Source organism: Chroicocephalus ridibundus, chromosome 9 (assembly GCF_963924245.1).
Source record: "Chroicocephalus ridibundus chromosome 9, bChrRid1.1, whole genome shotgun sequence".
NCBI classification, from domain to species: domain Eukaryota; kingdom Metazoa; phylum Chordata; class Aves; order Charadriiformes; family Laridae; genus Chroicocephalus; species Chroicocephalus ridibundus.
Window position 1 is genome coordinate 35,208,260 of NC_086292.1, and position 20,714 is coordinate 35,228,973.

At 39.8% G+C, this 20,714-nt stretch overlaps 1 protein-coding gene across 2 annotated transcripts in view; it reads left to right on the forward strand.

The window, feature by feature from the left end:
- Positions 1–457: 457 nt before the first annotated feature.
- Positions 458–20,714, forward strand: part of NEDD4 (NEDD4 E3 ubiquitin protein ligase) — a 60,586-nt gene continuing 40,329 nt past the window's right edge. The window contains exons 1-5 of one of the 2 annotated variants that reach the window (XM_063346372.1): positions 458–561; positions 12,613–12,686; positions 14,287–14,365; positions 15,482–15,520; positions 15,964–16,017. In XM_063346372.1, coding sequence (XP_063202442.1) covers positions 517–561; positions 12,613–12,686; positions 14,287–14,365; positions 15,482–15,520; positions 15,964–16,017 — 291 coding nt within the window. In that variant the 5' untranslated portion in view covers positions 458–516. The remainder of the gene's footprint in view (positions 562–12,612; positions 12,687–14,286; positions 14,366–15,481; positions 15,521–15,963; positions 16,018–20,714) is intronic. The other variant, XM_063346373.1, reaches the window with a different exon arrangement.

Genomic DNA, 20,714 nt, shown 5'->3' on the forward strand with positions numbered 1-20,714 from the left:
GCAATTCCACAAGGTTCCCTTGGGTTTAGGCCAGAGCTCCCACAGCTTGCGCCTGGCCCTCAGAGACGTGGAAAAGACCCCGATGATGCAAACCACCGGGAAAATGTTCAGAAAAACGCTTTTATTCCGCCCATGACCCTCACTCCTCGCTGAGGGGGTGTCCCTCGGGCCGGGGAGGAGGGACCCACCCCGGATAGGCGGCAAGCCGGCCGGAGCCTCGGGCCGCGCTGAGGCGCGTTGGAGCTGAGAGAGGCGGCCCCGCACCCCCCTTCGCCTCAGGCTGCCCGCGCGGCGCGTGTCTCCGGGCGGGGCGCGGAGCGAGAGCCAATCGGGAGGCGCCGCCACCTCCCCGGGTGGGCGGTGGCGCGGGCTTCTGCGCCAATCAGACGAGGCGGAGGGGGGCGGGAGGAGGTGGGGCGCGCTCCCGCGGGGCTTTGGGCGGGGCTATGGGCGGGGCGCGCGGCGGGGCGGTGGCGGCGGGTAAACACGGCGGCGGGGAGTGCGCGCCGTTCGGCCATGGCGGCCTCTCCTGCTGAGGTGTTCGGGCTGCCGGGCGAGGAGGTGAGGCCTGCGACCACTCTTCCGCTTCGCGCTCCCCGCTTCCCTTCCGCCGCGAGGGCGGGCGGCTTCCCGGGCGGGTCTCCCCTCAAGGTGGGGGGTTTCCTGCGGGCCCGCCGCTGTCTGGCGGGGTGGGGGAGCGGGGCTGAGGTGAGGGGGGGTTCGGCGGGCCCCTGCCCGCTCCCCTCAGCACCGGCTGCCGGGCCGGCCCCGGACGGTAAGCTGGCGGCTGCCGTGTCGCCTAGCACCGGCATTTCTGTCTCTAGGCTGGTTTTTGAAAGCTGTGCGAGCCTCCCCCTGCAGACGGAGGAATTCGGGTGCGTTGGGTAACTTCCTCATGAGGGAGCTGGGTGGGCGAAGCGGGGCTGCTTCCCCCCAGCTCCCGCCCCCCGGGCTGAAGAATAAAGTCTTTGTTTCGGGCTTTGTCACAGACGGTGTTCGAAGCACCGGAGCGGTGCGTGAATTAAAATTGTGCTAAGGGTCGTTCGGGGCCTGAGCGGCGGTGCTCTTCCCTGCAATGCCGAGAGCGTGAGATCTTGTGTGCGCCTTAGTGTTTTTTTGCAATAAACTCGTGGGTTTAAACAGAAAGCGGCTTCTGTTGTGAGGTCGTAATTCCTGAGCGCGGGGATCTTTGGAAGGTGGCTGGTGCTGGAGTACCTGTCCCTGCGCTTCAGTGGCAGACAGGTGGGGAGGGCTTTTGCATCGAAACTGCGGCAGAATATTGATGGAATAGTTAACTTTATCAAGAAGGAAGGAGGTGACTCTTTTTTGGTTGCAGGTACAGGAAGACTAAAAGCTGTATCCATCTGAAAGCTGTTCGGTGACCTGTGTGAAGTGTCAGTAATGTTGTCTTTGAGCCAACAGGATATTTTACCAAGCCTGTCTTTGATCAGCTCTTTTTGTGTCCAGGCAGTGATGATCTCTGTGTTAGTGCACACTTGTTGCGTCCTTTGCAGGAACTTACTTCATTAAAACTGTGAGATATTATTCCTAGTCTGCTAGCATAGCTCTCTTTGCCGAGTTCTGCTTTACTTCTGGAGAAGTAACTATAAAGCTCTCAAATGATTTTATTTTTTTCCTTCATCTTAGTATTTGAATTGCATAGGAGTTCTATTAGAAGATTAGCACAGCATGCTGCAAGGGTTGCATAGCCCTTCCCATTGCAAGATCCTATTTTCAGTTGCTAGTAGCTTTGTGAGGCTATCCAGTTGGACTAAAACATTCCATGCCTCAGGCTTTCTATTTTAACGTTATTAAACAGTCAGTTTAGTTGTTTCTTAGCCTCCCTTACTATGGGGAAAATTTTTTGAAATCTGGTCAAAATCGAACAATTCTGATCTTTCCTCAATCCTTTTGAACATGTTCCTTTGGAGCTGCTGGGGGAAGGGGGAGAAAGTTTGAGTATGTAACAAATCTATCAGATACAACTTTTTCCTTAATTCAAAAGTTTAGCCAAACTTTTTCAAGTTACAGATGTGGAAAATACAGTTTGTTTATGACCAGGACTTTGATATTCAGTTGGTGCTTATTGATTCACATGTAAAGAACTTGCTCAGTTTTCTTAATAGTTTTCATGCGTGACAAATGACAAAATGAATGATTTTAGGGTTATGGGAAAACTGCTTTTACCTAGAGTGCTAGAATAGAAACTAGAGTTCTGCCTCTCTAGATTTTCTTTTTTTTGTCTTCCTGGAGTTTAAATCTGGAAGATTGCATGCACAGAATCACAACAAAAACGCAAAGTCAGAAACCCAAATCATATTGGAAGTAGCATCAAAGAGTTTTCTGTAAAAGCCTCCCTTGCCATTGTTTTGCAGGCTTTTCATAGTTTATGTCTGCACATTGATGCTTCCCGGGGGCTGTTATGTGACCCATTCTGCAAGATGGATTTGCTTGGGATATGAATCAAAATTGTCTGGTAAAAGAAAGTGGATGTTATCTGCAAAACCTCTTTACATGTTGCAGCTATTGCATATGATTATATGGTAAATATAATAATTGTAAATAAATGGTAAATAAAATAAGGAAAAATAAGGAAGGAAGGTGAGAAGTTGGTCTGATTGTTGAGGCAGTTGAATGCAGTTTTAGAGTGTGGATTTTCCTCCTCCTCTCCAATCCCCTCCCCAAGTTATGCATTTATTCCAGCTTTCTTGATTAATGTTGTATTAATCACTTGGACTTAATAAAGGATTGCTAGTATGATGTTGCTGACCTAAACAAAATGATGAAGAAGCTGGGATGTAAAGGAAGCTGTAGCCGAGGTTATTGTGTATACAGTGGGTTATTGTATATGCTGTATTTAGGTATCTGAATTTCAGTGCCTGAATCTACCAGATTCAGTTGTCCTTAATTTCTCTGGTTCAGTTTTTCTTCTCTATAATGGATATAGTATCATTCTGTCACCTGTAGGACTTCTTACCACTTAGTTGGATATTGAAATAATGAACCCTAGAAAAGTCAGTGGAGAAAACTAATAATTCTGTATTCAGAGCAGGATGTTAGCAGTGTGTGAAAAATGAGCTCTGGGGTCACACGCTGAAAAATGAAGACAGGAGAAAATACGAAATAGTAGTTTGTGAGCAATACCAATTTTGTTTACTTAGTAAGGTGTCTGTTGCTGAGAAAGAAATAGTTTGTGATCCTATCAAAAGTTCTGATAGGATGAATGTGCAGTAATAGGCTAAAATGAATATAATCTAGGAACAATATTAGACTAAAATGGAATGCTGTGAATGTTTTTATTGTGAAATATTTTACATTGCAGGATAGTATATAGAAAAAAGACAAATGAACAGGTTATACATCTTGCTACAGCCAGTCTCAAGGTAGAAAAATAAATAGCTCTAATAGTATTTGTAAAAATTACTTCTAATCCTCTCATTAACTTTTTAAAAGAGAAAAGAAATACCTTAAAGTATACTTCCCACTTCCAGGTCAGACTTTTTCACACAGTGCTCTTTGCCTCAGGCTGCTAAAAAAAAAAATCAGTTGGGAGCATTAACTGCTGCAGACTTTGTCTTGACCTGTGAAGTGAGTAACCGTGCCTGTTGTCGCATACTTGGGATATATCTGCCTTGGAATATAGTTTCAAGTGTTGGTTCAGATCTGCAGGAGCAAACTGATACAACCGCTGCTGCTTTTCTTTGTCATAGGAGTGGTAACTTTGCTGGTGCTCTTAAATGTGCTTGTTGAGGTGGGGTATCCATAGCTACAGGGGTTTTGGCTGAGGGACTTTCTAATACAAAGCTTTCAGGTTGCTAAGACATGGATTTCTGTAGATTAAACTCTTGGATCGGGTGTTTTCTGACACTGAGCTATTCACTTCCAGTTACTGTGATTTTGTGACAGTTAACTGCAATTCTAAATACAGAATTTTCTAACAGGAATTGTGGAATGATCTTTCAAAGACTGAAGGAAGATTCATTGATATTTCAGCTAATGCTCTGTTATTTATTCAGTTACAGAAGAAATTACTTTTTTCAGTGGTTTGCTGGGTTAAAAATATAATTGTTAAAGAACTGTCTAGAATGGCAATGTATTTATTTCTGTTTTCTATCAAAATACCTGCTTGCACTATAGGGCTTTGAAATGGCATCTAGTAAAATGACACCGCTTGTTTATATACTTGTATTTCTTATCCAATTTAATTTAAAAAATTGTGTATGTCAGAGTTCTTACACTCCCAGCCTGAATTAAGGACTTTCTTATTTTGCTTAGCCCTTTTTATATTGCCTAAATAACCTAAGTTAGCTAGCTTTTTTAATCTGCTGTGTCTATTACATTTGATCTGTTTCAGGGATCAGAGTAGGTAGTGGGAACTTCTCACAGGCAAAAATACACTTCCCACTTGCATGCAAGGGGAAAGGCAGAGGCAAGGGGGAAGATCTGGAGAGAGGAGGAGTATTTCCCAGTAGAGGAAGATCAGGTTAGAGACCACTTGGCCAGTCTGGACATCCATAAGTCCATGGGCCCTGATGAGATGCACCCGTGAGTGCTGAGACGACTGGCAGATGTTATTGCTTGGACACTCTCCGTCATCTTTGAAAGGTCATGGAGGACAGGAGAGGTGCCTGAGGACTGGAGGAAGGCCAATATCACTCCAGTTTTCAAAAAGGGCAAGAAGGAGGACCCAGGGAACTACAGACCGGTTAGTCTCACCTCTGTCTCTGGGAAGGTAATGGAGCGACTTGTTCTGGATGTCATATCCAAGCATGTTCAAGAGCAGGAGGTTATTGGAAGCGGTCAACATGGATTTACCAAGGGTAAATCATGCTTGACCAATCTCATAGCCTTCTGTGATGTTATAACTGGTTGGCTAGATGAGGGCAGAGCAGCAGATGTCATCTACCTTGACTTCAGCAAGGCTTTTGACACTCTCTCTCATAACATCCTCCTTAGGAACCTGAGGAAGTGCGGACTAGACGAGCAGACAGTGAGGTGGATTGAGAGCTGGCTGTGTGACAGGACACAGAGGGTTGTGATTAATGGAGCAGGGTCGAGTTGGAGGCCTGTAACCAGTGGTGTCCCCCAGGGGTCAATACTGTTTAACGTATTCATCAATGACCTGGACGAGGGGATAGAGTGTATCCTCAGCAAGTTTGCTGATGATACCAAACTGGTTGGGGTGGCTGACACCCCCGAGGGCCATGCTGCCATCCAGCGTGACCTAGACAGGCTGGAGAGCTGGGCAGAGCAGAACCTAATGAGGTTCAACAAGGACAAGCGTAGGGTCCTGCACCTGGGGAGGAAGAATGTCAGGCACCAGTATAGGTTAGGGGTGGACCTGCTGGAAAGCAGCTCTGAAGAAAAGGCTCTGGGGGTCTTGGTAGACAGTAAATTATCCATGAGTCAGCAATGTGCCCTTGTTGCCAAAAAGGCCAACAGAATTCTGGGCTGCATAGGGAAGAGTGTGGCCAGCAGGTCAAGGGAGGTCATTCTCCCCCTCTACTCTGCACTGTTGAGGCCACAACTGGAATACTGTGTCCAGCTCTGGGCTCCCCAGTTCAAGAGAGACAGGGAACTGCTGGAGAGAGTCCAGCGTAGGGCAACAAAGATGATGGAGGGATTGGAGCATCTCCCTTATGAGGAAAGGCTGAGAGAGCTGGGACTCTCTAGCCTGGAGAAGAGAAGGCTGAGGAGAGACCTTATGAACGTTTACAAGTATCTAAAGGGTGGACTTAAGGCGGGTGGAGCCAGACTCTTTTCAGTGGTTCCCAGTAACAGGACGAGGGGTAATGGGCATAAGCTGGAATATAGGAAGTTCCAAACAAATACGAGAAAAAACTTCTTTATGGTGAGGGTGACAGAGCACTGGAACAGGCTGCCCAGGGAGGTTGTGGAGTCCCCTTCTCTGGAGACTTTCAAGACCCGCCTGGATGCAGCCCTGAGTAATGTGCTCTAGGCAATCCTGCTTTAGCAGGGGAGTTGGACGAGATGATCTCTAGACGTCCCGTCCAACTCTGAAAAATTCTGTGATTTGCCATTTCAGGTTTCTCAGTCACTTCAGAGCTGTCCTGTGTAGAACAAATGTTGTTGTTTTCTGCATGTCACATAAGATTTCTCGTAAGCATATGGTATTTCATTCTGCAAAGCTTTAGATATATTTTTATATTCCTTTAGGATATACTACTGGAGCAGGTTGTTTGTGGTTATTTAGGTTGCTGCTGGTGAACTGAATGTCTTGGGTACATGGGTTATCTTCTCTATTTTGCACACCTTACCCCCAACCTTTCTCATATTGCTGTATTTTGGAGATGATTCTGATGACCAGAAGTCTTTCAGACATTACTTCGGAGACTGGCATGGACTAGTCTTCCTCTGGATTGCTTCTGACGAAAACGGTGATTTTTGTTTGGCTTGTTTGTGCCCCAGCTTGAGGCAGCCCAGTGCTTCTGTTCGTATTCAAACCCTATGGCCTCCCCAGCACCTCTGTACTAGATGTCTGCTCCATCTGAGACTGTCCTTACATGGGGTACTCAAATAGGAAAAAAAATAGACATGCGTACCTCTGTGCTTCAGAAATGCTCTGAATTTATTCTAGGCTGTGAAGGACTTTCCCATTGCAAGGCATGATCTGGAATCCAGTGTATCTGGAATAGTTCAGGCCCTTGTAGAAATGGTGATACTTGCTTATTTGGGGGTTCGGGAGGTTTTTTGTTTTGGGTTTGTTTGCTTGGTCTTTTTTGTTTGTTTGAACAGCAATATAATTTGTGTAAATCTGATGGTTTCCAGAAGCTATCTTATGTACCTGAATTTGTTTTGTTTTGTTTTCTTTAAAGCCTTTCATTGACACTGAACAAACAAACTCTGACTGTGACTGTTGTGGATATGGTGTTGAAGAGTGGTTTGGCTGGGGTTTTTTTTGGTTTGAGAGTTGTTTTTTGTTTCTTTTGTTTCATTTTTTTTTAAAGTAAAATTCTTGTTATCTTGAATCAATTTGCAATTGAACAGAGGTGTTAAATACGATCTGTAGCAACAGCCAGCATTTCTTGAAGGATGAGACTTCCTTATTTATGAATACAAAACACTGCTATAGTACAATTAATGTTTAAGTTCTTTTAGTGAGTTAGTAGGACTGAACTGTAAACATTCAGGTGGAAGTTAATGACTTTCATTATGTTTATAAGATTGATTAATGTAGCTCTATAATAGGAATCTTCCTGAATCTAAAACTTCCTTTGCTTGCTTTGAAAGAATTTCTTCCAAAACAAAATGTTTCAGCTCTGTTGGTTGCCATAGAGGGGGAAGAGAGTGCCCTCTGGGCTGTGAAGGAATGGTCAAGATGCGAAAGTCTCCTTCCACTTTCTGCCTCCTGGTGAAATGAACTGGTGATGCTAACAAAACTTACTATCGTTTAGAGGTCACCTAACATATATGTCTGCTTCACTTGCAAGGTCTGAATATTGCAGGAACTACTTTCCTTCAGCTAAGGCTCACCATTCTGTGGGAAATGCTTTCTTTCAAATGAGATGGTAAGTTTTAACAATTACTTAATTGGGTGGATTCATCATGCTGTCAACTTCGTATCTATCTCCTGCTGGAATCGCCCAAGCTGAATATAGCATAGATAAGTGCTCATAGCTAGCCTGATCTTGTAATTATGTGTTGGAGGTTTTTGTTTAAGATCTAAAGAATTTTATTTAAAATTCTTAGTACCTCTTCTTCTATAATATATGAGGAAAGTTTGTTCTTAAATGTTGTTTTTAATGTTAGACAGGTAAAGAATGTCAATGTTTTCTGGACCGCTTAAGGGAAAACTTTCTGTGCTAACCTCAGTGTAGGTAATGGAAGAACCAAATCCTTAATTATTTGGACTCTTGAGAGGTTTCCTTGAGATACAAAGACTGCGTATTGCTCCAGTAAATGCCATTAAGGAATATGTTTTTGTTGTGAAACACTCAAACATAACTTTCATGGTCACTAATGATATCCAGGCAAAAAAAAAAAACCAAACCCAAACCAAACTTTTAATGCAATTTGAAATAAGTGCTCTTGGATGGGAGATACAGACTAGGAAACTTGCTAAGATACGTGTTTTTTAACACTGCTGTGTTTCTATACTAAAATTGGCAGATGCAGGAGGCTATCTATCTGTTGAACTGGAGTATGTGGTCAGTTTAGCTGTAAGTAATCCTTCGGCATTGTTTCTGAGCTTCTCCTAGGTTTCAGAGCCTTCTAAATGATGATGTCTGTTTTTGATCAACGATTTGTGCTTGAAATACAAACCACTAGTAGAGTAAAGCTGGATACCTTGAGTAAGGTGTCTCACAGATTTAAGAAGCATGCTGTAAAAGAAACTATAAATTCGTGGTGTGTATCTTTTATGCTAGTATTTATTCTTTAATGGGGATTTGGCTTTAGTGCACTTCTACCCATGCAAGTGTCCTGACTTTTCTTGCTGTTTATAGCTGTTCCTTAATGAGGTCAGGAGTCTGTGTAGATGTGCATTGCAGAACGCTCTATAGTAGTTGATAATATCTTCCCCCCGCCACTGACTTTCTGGACCTCAGCGTATGGGATGGGAAGGATTACTCTTCGTGGAATTTAGAACATGTTCAGCTCACTGAACATCACTTCCTTTTTGTGCTCTTTCACTGGTCTGGGCTATTTGCTGGTTTCAGTTTTGAACTTACAAACTGTTGGTGTGTTTATTTCAGCCTGTCTTATCTGCACATATCCAAATCTGAATTTTCTGTACCTCTTTTATCTGTGCACTATATGCAGACATGGTATGAAGCTTAAGAAAGCCTTAGTATATAATTCTTGATATTACCAGCATCTTAAAAGGTGATGCTGCTGTACTGTTCTATCATTGTAATATCCTTTGATACTCTTTTCTTGGCTTGATTTAGTGGTAGTTGATTCTTGACCTATCTAGCTGGAACAAAAGAATAACAGGATGTTATCGCCTAGAGCAATTGTTTACTCCAAAGTGTGCTCTCTGTTATGACTACTCAGACATTTTTATATTGGGCTTCCTCAAAAAAAGCTGTCTAGTAGTCCAGCAGATACTGCCATTTTATGTTTTACATCCTTGCTCCATCTATATAAACGCTCCTTGTACAACTCTGTGCCCAGAGCTGCTGCCTTTGATGTGCTGTCATGTGTGCATGTCTCTCAGAAGTGCATGTCTGTGTTACAGAGCAGCTGGGTGCTAGGGCGTTGAACTTGTAAGACTCCTTGTGCGTTCAAAGCAGCAATGAATGCTCTATCTCTTCAGATGTACAGACAGAATAAATTCAGACTGACCCCTTCAAGTTAATGTCAGGACTGCAAAAGCGTGTGTAGGCATTTATGGCCAGGAAGAGACTCTTAGGGAGATAAATTGGTCTGAGAGAAGTTTCCTAGACAAGCTGCAGTGCTGCTAGGTGTAGCTGGTGTGTTCCTGGTTACTGACTAGGTGCCTATCCCTTACTGGGCCACCAGAACCACTGGAAGCACTGCAGTGGTGGAAAAGAGTAGCAAGGAGAGCTTGAGAGTGGCTACAGTCAATACAGAAGAGGTACAGGCTGTAGCCTGTGTGTGTCTCAGACCACAAAAACACTCTTAGGCTGCAGTTGCCTGTGGATCTACAGAAGCAGTTACTGATCCATCATTTCTTGTGTGTGTGGCTATGAAGGGGGCAAATGAGGATCTCCTGAGCAAGGTGAATGAAGAAGAAAAGGTTCGAAATTGCCTTTGAAACCATGAAATTTTGGTTTTGAACCTGTTCCCTGTGGATGCCAGAATCAATTATCTGATGCTTTGACTCCATATAGAGCTTACATTGCATAATATTTGGTTGCATGAAATTAGTTTCAAACAATCCTGGAATCCTGTAGCTGTTCTATTTTGGTACCAACCCCGAAAAAATAATACTCTCTCTCTCAGCAAGGCGTGTTTAAATCAACCTACAGCATACCAGCATCAGGTTTGCAGCTTCTAGTTTCCTGAGGTCACATACAAACCATCTTATCTTTTTATAAAATAGCATTCAGATAGTTTCAGATCTGTATTATGATACAAGTAAACAAATTGCATGATTAAGCCAACTTTAAAATCTGAGGAGTATGGATCCTATTTCTGGGATCTCCCCCACGTGGACTACATTGATGCCCTGTTAAGCCTGACTCTGAGATGCCCGTACCCAAAAGTGTTCTCTAATTGTCTTTACTTTTCTCATGCTTGAATAACTGAAAAAAGCTCGTGATCTAAGCAACTAAACACAGATGCAAGAAAGGTATTTGTCTTCTAGGGCAACGTATCCTACACCAGCGTCTGCTCTTGGCTTATTTCTGAGGAAAAGGTGAGATTGTTTCTCGAGCTGGATTCTGTCAGTTGGGTCCCATGGGCTGTGTCTGAGGACCCCTCTCACGTTGGGAGAGGGTAGTGGTGTGCGGACTGAAGTCCAGAAGTGCTTGGTGAGAGTGGAAATGCACACGTGGGACTCTTCAGCTTGAGTAGTCTTACTGATGTTAGATGTCACTGAAGCCAAGTGATTGATAGAAGATAAATTGGATGCTATTTTGGAATGTAAGACAAGAGTGGATATTTTAGGGTATTCGTGATATATAACAAATGGCTCTTCTTAATTTGATGCCAACATAGTTTTATACTTATTTTTATTTAAATCTGATCAGTTCTATTGCTGTCACAAAACGTATTGGTAACATTATATGCCTAAAACCTGATCATGACTAAGAATTTTGAAAGTTTAGGACACCTACTAGTGGTTCTTTTCTGAACTATTAGATTTCCTAGTAGGAGACAGTTTTCTTTGGGGCGAAGGTAGAAGATAGACTTGTAATTTGGCTGGAATTGTCTTGGCCAATTGACTGTTTTGCCAGTAATTGGATATAGTAGATGTTCATCTTGGTCCCCTGGCAATCACCTCTAACTATAGAGGGCGGGAGAAACTTGCTTACTTTATTTAGTGGTTTGTTTCCAGTTTTACCTTCTTAGCCAGTAATCTCTGTCTCGGTATTAGCATGCAATTCTCTGTTAGCTTTACGAACCTGTCCAGTTGGTCAGCCCTGTGGTTATGTATAAGACCAATGAAAAAGCAAACTTCGAGTATTTCCTACATGTCTCTTTTTGAAAGCATTTTCAATCAAATGTGGAATTCAGGAAGGCTCCAGGGACAACATCTGCTGCTTCACCCATTGCTGTGGTATCTGTTTAACTCTTCAATCACTTAGATTGGATCAGCTTTCCTCACAAGGGTCTCTGACTAGCCGTTGCCTACAAACAGTCCTTCATCTGCAAAGCGTTTTGCTTTCCAGGGAAACAGTGTTCATTTGTCCTCTTCATCTGACATGGTCACAGCTGTTGGAATTTTTTTCCCCCCTCTTGAATTCAGTAGCTTATCAGATGAGCCATGTAAGACTTTGCGCAGCTACATTAATTAACAGGAGGAGTGCAATCACTTATGTCACTCCTGTGAAGCTGTAATTTGAATAACATGTAACTGAAATAGTTTTTGGTTTTCAAAAAAATCTCATACCCTGCTGACACATCATTTCAGAAGTTCCAGTATTTTCAGTATGGCCTCGCTGTGCTGTGAAATAAAAATAGATGCAAGAATCCTGTATTCTTGCCTTTTTTTGAGTTCTTTACTGCTTTATTAATCTGTTCTGATGAATTTGATACCTTTGTATTGCCTCTAGGAAATAAATTTATGGTCAGACTCTATTTCCCACCCTCTGATGAATGCTGAGATACCATTAGGTAAAAGTTTGCTCGGTCCATATGCATTTGTCTGAATGTTTAATGCAACTTGCTTGAATGGCTAGTGAGATGTAAATTGCACCCTGTTCCCTGTGTCCTAAGAGGTCATACCCATGTGCACCAAAAATTGTTAGGCTGTTCAGAGCATGTTCTCACAAAGGTCCTTGCCTACTCTGTTGAACAAAGACAGCTAAGAATTGCCTGCTGAGAAACATGGGAGCTGCTCGCAGAATCTGCATCCACGTACTCCTTCCTGCACGCAGTTGGGAGCAGTGCAAGTCACTGGGCTGTACAAATGGTGGTGATAGCAGCTTGCTCTTACTATTGCCCTAGAAGAAGATCTTCATGTGTGTGCTATGCAGTACCTGCATACTGCATCCAATCTGATACAGATGTATTGCAAGGCTCGCTTGGGAAAACGGTGATGGTCACTGCCAGAACAATTTGTCATTTGGGAAAGAAGGCTGGCAGGAACCGTTGTATGCTTGGTTCTGTGGGATTAAGCACCCTAGCTCAAAACAAAATCCCACTCCTTTAGAATGCAGAGAAACAAAATAAAATTAATTTCAAAAACCCCGAACTCTACTGTGTCGACTTATCCAATTTTTTGGATTCTGTGTCTACCCTCATGTGGATATGATGGTGATAAAACTTTAAAAGGGGTAAAGGTAGAATAAATGTGCTACTGAAACTTAGGGCTGTTTCTATCAAAGTAACTTGTGTTACCTAGTCTATGGTTTTCAATGTGAATTCAAAATTATGCCAATAATTGCTTTGAGCTTTATAAATTAAAAATAGAGCTGAAAAATAAATCTGAATGTGTCTTGGATGTGTTATTTTATATTTTAGGAGAATGCGCGAATTGTCAGGGTGAAGGTTATAGCTGGAATTGGCCTGGCCAAGAAGGATATCTTAGGAGCCAGGTAAGAATATATGTCATTAATGTATTATGGGACAGCTTGTTCTTTATTTTCTTTCCACAGCTGTTTAGATTTTAGAAAATCCCGCTGTGTCTCTTTCCAAAAAAATCAGAACTGTTTTAACTGGTAAAGTTAAAATGATCAGACTATATAAACATGAAGATATCTGTTTTCTTGCCCAAGAGTCACGTGGACAGGTCTTTTGTGTTGGCAAAATAACATGTGGGAAGACTTAATTCTCTGTGTGGTAGAATAGTTCTGCCATGGAGGATTGATGCGTGTATATATTTTACTTCAGGTAGACTGCAGCTAAAGTAACAATAGCTGAGTTATAATCAAAGTTGTCTCATCTGAGCTTTAAAGACTTGGAATGAACACAACACACAACACTAAACAATGGTAGCAACAAGACTATTTCAACTCAAATTATATGCAGAGGAACGGCATCCACCAGTTCTATAGATGTGGTAAACCCATGCCAGTGGCTGCAGGCTCTGGGTATGTACAGATGTAAAAGTTAACAATCTGAATAAGGGAAGAAATAAAGTGGCTTAACATTTACCACAGGAAAGATCAGGCTTCGTAATTGAAATGCTTTGTAGGATCTTGTAGAATTGGCAAGTGGCAGCATGTAGTTTGTACTGGCCCTCTGTACGAGGGTCTAGAAAAGTACTGATGGTTTTAGTACTAGTTCTGCTGTCAGCTGCTTTGGCGTATTTACAGGAATGCTGTTATTTTAGCACTAGCAAAATTGTTAAGTGTGATGTCAGTTTAGCTTTAGAAAAATCTCTCTTGTGATATTCATATTTTCCCTAAAGACAGACAGTCTCTCTTCTTTTTTTTTTTTCATGTGCAGTTCTTTTTACTTTCAACAAAAATAGGGCAGCTTTTCTCATCATAACTTAAATATGTGAAAACGGTATGCTCTTTTGCTGTATGGCAGACAGTCTTGGTCACTTTTTTTACTAGTCTGTTTGAGCAATTGAATGCTCAACATGAACTCTGTTCATGAAAAGTAGATATTCATACAATCTGGTATTTATTGTACCACAGGAAAGGAAAAAAAAAAAATATCTGAGGCAGTAGGCCATTTTAAGCAACCTTATTAGGACACCTTCATTTACAGAAAAATTCAGGTTAAACTCAAACTCTCTGAAACTGATAGAATATGTTGCATGCTCAAGGAAGTACCTCCATTTCCAGGTGTTTTAAACTGCTAAAAACAAGAGATTCAACCAAGCTTTTTCAGTCACAGGTGATTTTTTTCGTGTGCGTCTTGATGAAATGCATGAGGATTTATTAAATCTGTTCTCATGAAATAAGAACTGTGAAGGGGAGAGAGAACCAAATTGTAGTGATACATAGAATATAAAATGGCATGGCTAGTATGGTCATAATCAATAACAATGTTCAGCTTAGTTTTATCTCTGAAACTATTTAGAAAATGATTGTTAAGTATGAATGTGTGTGGTGTTCATAAAGTAATTGTAACTCCTAGTTTCATAACTTCTATTAATGTAAGCCTTTTAAAACTCAACTGCTAATAATGCTGACAAAAAAGGATATATAGTAGCGTGCTTATCTTTTTCTTTACCCCTCCCAGTGACCCATATGTGAAAGTGACAGTGTATGATCCAGTGAATGGAGTCCTTACCAGTGTTCAGACAAAAACAATTAAAAAGGTTAGCCTTCTTATCTTTGTGGGTGTGATGGTTTTGGTTTTTTTGCTCGGACTAGAGGAAAAGTTAATACTACAGGAAATATGAGAATTAGTATGTCACTTGAGTGAACGGACATGGGGAAAGGAATGTTCCATGACCCACTCTGTTTTTCTGTTCATGGCATTATTTTGGTGTTTTCCCTTCAATAATTTTAGTGAAAGGCAGAGAAACACTAAGGAATAGAAGGTATTGATTCAAAACTACATCATTCATAGAAATACTGTAGTATTCTAATTTTCTGAGATCTTTAATGATATAAGATTTTTGCTTTCTTGCTGTATAACTTTTATCTTTTTTGTGTTTGAAACACAAACGTAATTTGTTGTGTTTCAACATCAAATTGCACAGTTCACCTAAATCATGATACTGCTCATTTCTCTAGAATATCTGTGGGTAAAAGTCAGTGTTAGACTGGTAAGTTATGTTAGATCAACTAAAAATGAAAAACTGTATATGTGAGAGATCTTCCAAATCATTGTTCTCAGGTAGTGGCTGTGATCTATGTTGTGAAATTGCTCATGCATTTTCCCTTCGTGTTGATAATTGTTTAGCTATGGTGAGAGTTCAAAGTATCTCTAATATTTTTAAAAATGGCCATAATTGAAAGATGTGTTTAGTTGAGCAGGCTATATTGTGTTTGGCTCCACTGTCAATGGCCTGTCTAGGTTACATTGTTGAGAGATTTGGCATTTGCTAAGAGTTCATAATTTCAGGATTAACATATGTTTGTGTGTAAGCAATTTGGATAGTGACTTGAGAAGGCAGTGATTATCACTGAAGACATACCATAAACTAACTGATTTGGACTGTATAATGGGCCCTTCCCTGTATCCATGGCGTTAGCCAAAATCTGAGAATGCTTGCATAAATTGTCTCCATTCTGCACTGTGTTAAACAGTATAAGACTCCTATGATTTTTAACTGCAATAGCAAAGTTAACTTTTGTACTTTAAGTGGATTATTACATGGGATAAAATAGATGTAAAACATTAAAAAAGATACCAATGTAGAATTGCTACTGTAACCAATGCTATCTTCTTTTTTTTTTTTTTCCCCTCTCCCTTTTCCCCCATATAGTCCTTAAATCCAAAGTGGAATGAAGAACTCCTATTTAGAGTAAGTGTTTTTTACAGCCTTATTGCCTATGTTGGATATGAACACATTAGTAAAAATGTTTTCTCACTAATTCAGCTTAAAATCAGAAATACATCTCTAATTAATGTTCAAAAAACCTAACAAACTGCTTTCCTTAGAAATATATTTGTTAACATTTTTATTTGTGCCAGAGTTAAATTTTCAGTCTTGATGTTATCTTCCCTATTCCATGAATGTTTAAAAACATGAACACGGATTTGAAAACGGTTTGGGATAGCACCAGTCTTGGCTCATTAGTTCTGATAGAAACGTGTTGCATAGTGAAATGGTAGCAAGATGCAGATTTGCTGTTTAATTTAGGTCTTATGTATTTCTTTCCTCCTGCATGAACACAGAGTTTTTGCTGAAGGCAAATGCTGGAATTCTGCATGTATTTTAACTATTAATGTATTTCTTTTTCCTAGGTTAATCCTCAGAAACACAGACTGCTTTTTGAAGTATTTGACGAAAACCGTTTGGTAGGTCCTTTTTTGTTGGTATTGCAACATATTAAAGACTCGAATGAAAGTAAGTTCATCTGGATTCAACATGGATAAAAAACATGCACCAAACAACCTTAACTTCTATAATAAAACCTAAAGGTAAAGGCAGACCCGGTTCATTTACTTACCTGACATTGCCACCCTTTGTGATGCTTTGAAACAGTTATATTATTATTCTTAACTTCTAATGAGCTTTAACTCAAAAAAGCATCCTTCTTTTATGATGCTTTTCAAATGATATAGCCAAGTTCTTTGGTGATATTAAAAGCTCTGCATTGAATGTTTATTTTTCACCCAAATAAAGTAGCATTGACAATGTAGGTATCTCAGTACATGGTGTGAGAAGCTTTTTCAGGGTGTGAGGAGTAGCATGAAAGAAAGCATGTGTGCATTTTCCTTGGAAAACTTAACAAGTGGGACAGTGGATTATGATCTTGTAGATAAGTGTCACTCTCTGAATGGCAGGTCATAAGTAAGATATGGATAGCTTGTGCATTTATTTTCTCAGTGAAATCAGAACTCGTCCTCTGACCATGCTCTTATTTAACGTGTGATGATGTCTACTTACCTGTCTTTCTGTCTGTATGTTTCATTACAAATAAGTAAGGCTGGCAGCCGTACAATCATGACACTTGCATCCTAAGACTGCTTCTGATGTTCCTTCTCAATGGAACATATACCTTTTCTGTCTGCAATAGTCCGAAACTAATAGGAGGGACTGAGTGCTCTTAATTTGTACATCAAACACAGTTTCATTCTGATAGTAGTTATAAAGTGTGCTTTTTGTGCTTGAATAGTGTTTTGGCTATGAAAAACATACTATTTTTTCCTAATACTTTCTGCATATATTCAGTAATTGATTGTATCTTTTATGGAGGTGCTGCTCTGCTAAAATCGGGAAGAGTGAAAATATATGTAAACATAAGTATAAACTGTCTAGAACAACTAGATCTAAGAAAGAGGTGGCTTGTTTCTTGGTTATAGGCATTACAGAGTCCCCAGACCATATACTTCTTGATTGGTGGTATTACCTGTCTCAAGTATTTCAAATATGGTGTCTCTTTTATTTTATTTTTTTTTAAAGGCAATTTTAGAGGGAATCACCAGCACTTGTGGCTTACGTGGCAGGTTAAATATGATTTTTCAGGATGCTTAGATGTTTATCTCAACATGATGTCGTGGGCTACAGTGTATTCTTCATGAGGCTGAACTACATTGTCCATTAGTCACTTGAACATTACTGCCACCCCCTGGAGGCCAGGAGGTGTGATTAGAAAGTCAGTTTCCTGATTTTTGGGCGGAGAAGGCCAATGCTTTTTTTGTGGTTTCCACCAAGAGAATTTTTTAGCGTTCTTTCTCTAATCTAGAGCAGATAAGTTGTTTGACTTACGTTTGCTTCTGGGAGAGGAACCAATAAAATGTTTTATTGGCATCAACTTGGAAATAATGATTTGTTTCCTATGTATGATTATATTTAAAGATCAAAGAGTCAAAACCTTATCAGTCACTGTATAGCTCTGTAATAACCCAAATATTTTTCATCTTTTCCACCTCCTCATTCAGTGAATGGAAAGGGCTGTCTCACTATTTTTCTTTAGCTTGCTTTCAGAAACACGAAGTTTCTATCCCAGATATCTTGAGCTTTTTAAATAAGTCAAATTGTTACCTTAGCTGTGATTGTTGTTTACCATTGACAAGCTCCCCCACTTCTGACATCTTCACATGTCAGAAACCATGGGTGTGTTGCACTCAGTAGCATATGCAGCTATGATCAGAAGGTGTTTCATCTTCCATTATTTTAGTGGGCTTCAGTGTTAATCAGCCTTTCTTTCTTCTACCTATTGGATGACTGTTTAAACTCTACATGTGAGCAGGCTGATAAAACTGAAGTTCTCTTACATTTGTGAGACACTACTCCTAATGGGTAATTTCCTCTTTATAAAAATTTATCTCAGGTGCTTTTATTCCTTGTAACATTTGGGGAGAAATTGAAGCCTAAAATCTTTGTTTTGTTTTTAAGAAATGTTACTTTCTTGGGAACCAGTCTCAAATCTTATCTTCTTCAATGTTAGGCTTAAATTCAAAGCCCTGCTGTATCAATCTGCATATTGCCAACAACTGGAGTTTTAAAATCTTTCTGTAATAGCTTTAAAACTTTTCAAAGATCGCCTGTCTTGGATTTGGTAAGGGAACACTAAATCTAAGTTTGTTCTGCTGACTTGTTTTAAACCATTAGTAGAATAAAGGGCTTGAGCAATGTGTGGAGTTCACAATTATGGTTGTCTTTAAAAATGCATTAGAAAAATGTGTTAAGAAGGACAATGAGATCACTTGTGAGATGGACCAGTGAAGGGACTAGACGACTTCTTGCTATCTCTTCCTGTCTTACAATAAGTTATGGTAATTAGGTTTATTTCAAATGAAGTGCCAAATCTGTTGTTGATACTGAAAAAGTCAATGATGTTAAGAGTTGAATGGAGGTACTGGTACTATTTAAAAAGTATTATTTTTCATTTATGTCAACTGTAATTCAGCAAGATAGAATTTTGCATTTTAAAAATTTTTATGTTGACTAAGGAAGCTGTAGTTCTCTGGCTGTACCCATACAGTTATAGCTAAGGAAGAGTGACATGTTGAGAAATTTCATTTAAATCTTAAGCCTGAGTTACCATTTTATGTCAGCTTATCATTTTCTTAGAGGTTTCTTTAGTAAAATTGGAAAAATGTTTCAGATCATCTGTTGGGGGAGAAAGCATTGCTTTCTTTTACTAAAAGCAGTATCTCTAATAAAGTGGTTGCAATTTGTTGTGTATCACACTAACATGTTACAAACTGCGCTACTAATAAATTTGTCATTGGTGGGGAAAAAAGGAGCTTTAAGAAATGCCTTTTTTTACCCTTCGCTTGTATCTTAGGGAGGGTTTTATCTTGTTAGGTTGTTTGTTTGGTGGTGGCTTTTGGTGGTGTGTGTTTGTTTTTTTTTTTTTTTTTCTTAAATATATTGCTTGAAGTTCAAATTTAACTTTTTGAAACTGACCAAAAGAATCTTTTATGGTATTTGCCTTTCCTCTTGTCCCCCCATCCCAGCCCCCTCCAACACAGAACATTAGAAGAAGTCCAGTTGGTAAAGCATAATGAAATAAATGAACTATTGTATTTGTTGGCTTTTTATGAATAAGCTAGTATTCATTTGTTGCTGCATTCTAATCATGGAATTCAGGTAACAGGTTACGTAAGCCCTGGAGTATAATTAGAAAACAAATTTGTTGCTTGCAAACAGAGTACTGTGAATTTGATTCTTGGCTCTTTTTTGGGAAAGAGGTATAAATGTTAATTTTACTGCCTTCTAGCTTAAAATACAGTAAAGGTTAAATAAATATAGAGCAGAAAAAAAATTTAGTAGTATGACCTATAAAAGTATAAATGGCCTAGTGTTCTCTTCTGTTTGCTCTTTTTCAGCAGCACTGAGTAATTTCATGTTAGTGTGGTAGCATTTAGTACTGCATCGTATATGGCTTCTGTATTCAAAAGTACATTCATAGCCAAATGTTTGTTTTTTAAAAAATAAAAAAACAACAAAGAACCCACTTAAGAGCAAGATTCAAGTTTGTCTTTTTTCAAAAGTCCCACTAGGTGCCAGCAAAGGACCTTTTCAGACTATATGAGCCAGTGAAACATTTTGTAGGAATTCTCAATCCCGTTACTCTTGTAGGAGTCGACAGTATATTAACTTCTTGACATGCTGATAATTTTATTTAATAAATAAAAGTAATTAGTATATAGCTATAAATGTATGAGACAGTTTGTATATAGTTATACAGAATAGCTTTCTTCTGTAATTGTGCATGGTAATCATATTTATCTCTGTGAATACTTAGTTCAGTGTTCTAAAGTTTGCATAGCTGGTCATATATTTGCATGCCATATTGAACTCTAATGACTGTCTGCTTATTGTGGGCTTCCAGCAAACAAGATGAGGTAGTTCAGTTTGTAAGAATAGTTTTTTTCTTTCTATCTATCTTTAACAGCTGTGATTTGGAAAGGTTAAAATATAAAATAAAAGGTTAACATGTTAGGCTGAAAACAAATGCCAAATTATTAATCGAAATAACTTTTTGTGATTCTAATTCAGTTGCACCTCACTGAAAATTATTAATTAATTGGCAGGAAAGGTTTCTACTATGTGCAAGTCTTTAGAAAGTGTGATTGCTGAACAGCGTGTAGATTGCAAGATAATGTCAGCTTTCTTTCAAGTTTTATTTAAATAGTGCAGAAAGACTTTTTTTTTAAGGGGGAGGAGGCTTATTTCACTGGTTTATGCATAATTCAGACCTCAGCAGTTTGCTAGCATGGTTACTATTTGGAAATTCAATCCTAGACTTGATACTCAATTATATGGGACTTCATTCCTACCAACTTCCTGTAATTCTAAACCTATGGGTAAAAATATTAGTAGTCATACGCTGCTGAGGAAAGTACGGACACATTGACTCAGCTAGTGCAGCTGCAGTAGGAGTTGCTGTTTTAAACTTGGAAGTACTAGAAGTTTATTATTGTATTCATTTATGCAAATTACAGAGGATATAATTGAAGCAAGGTCAGTAGTTTTTGTCAGTGTGTTGCAGCTGAGGTCGTTGGAATGTAAGTGCTTTGTAAATGAGTGCTTTCTGACT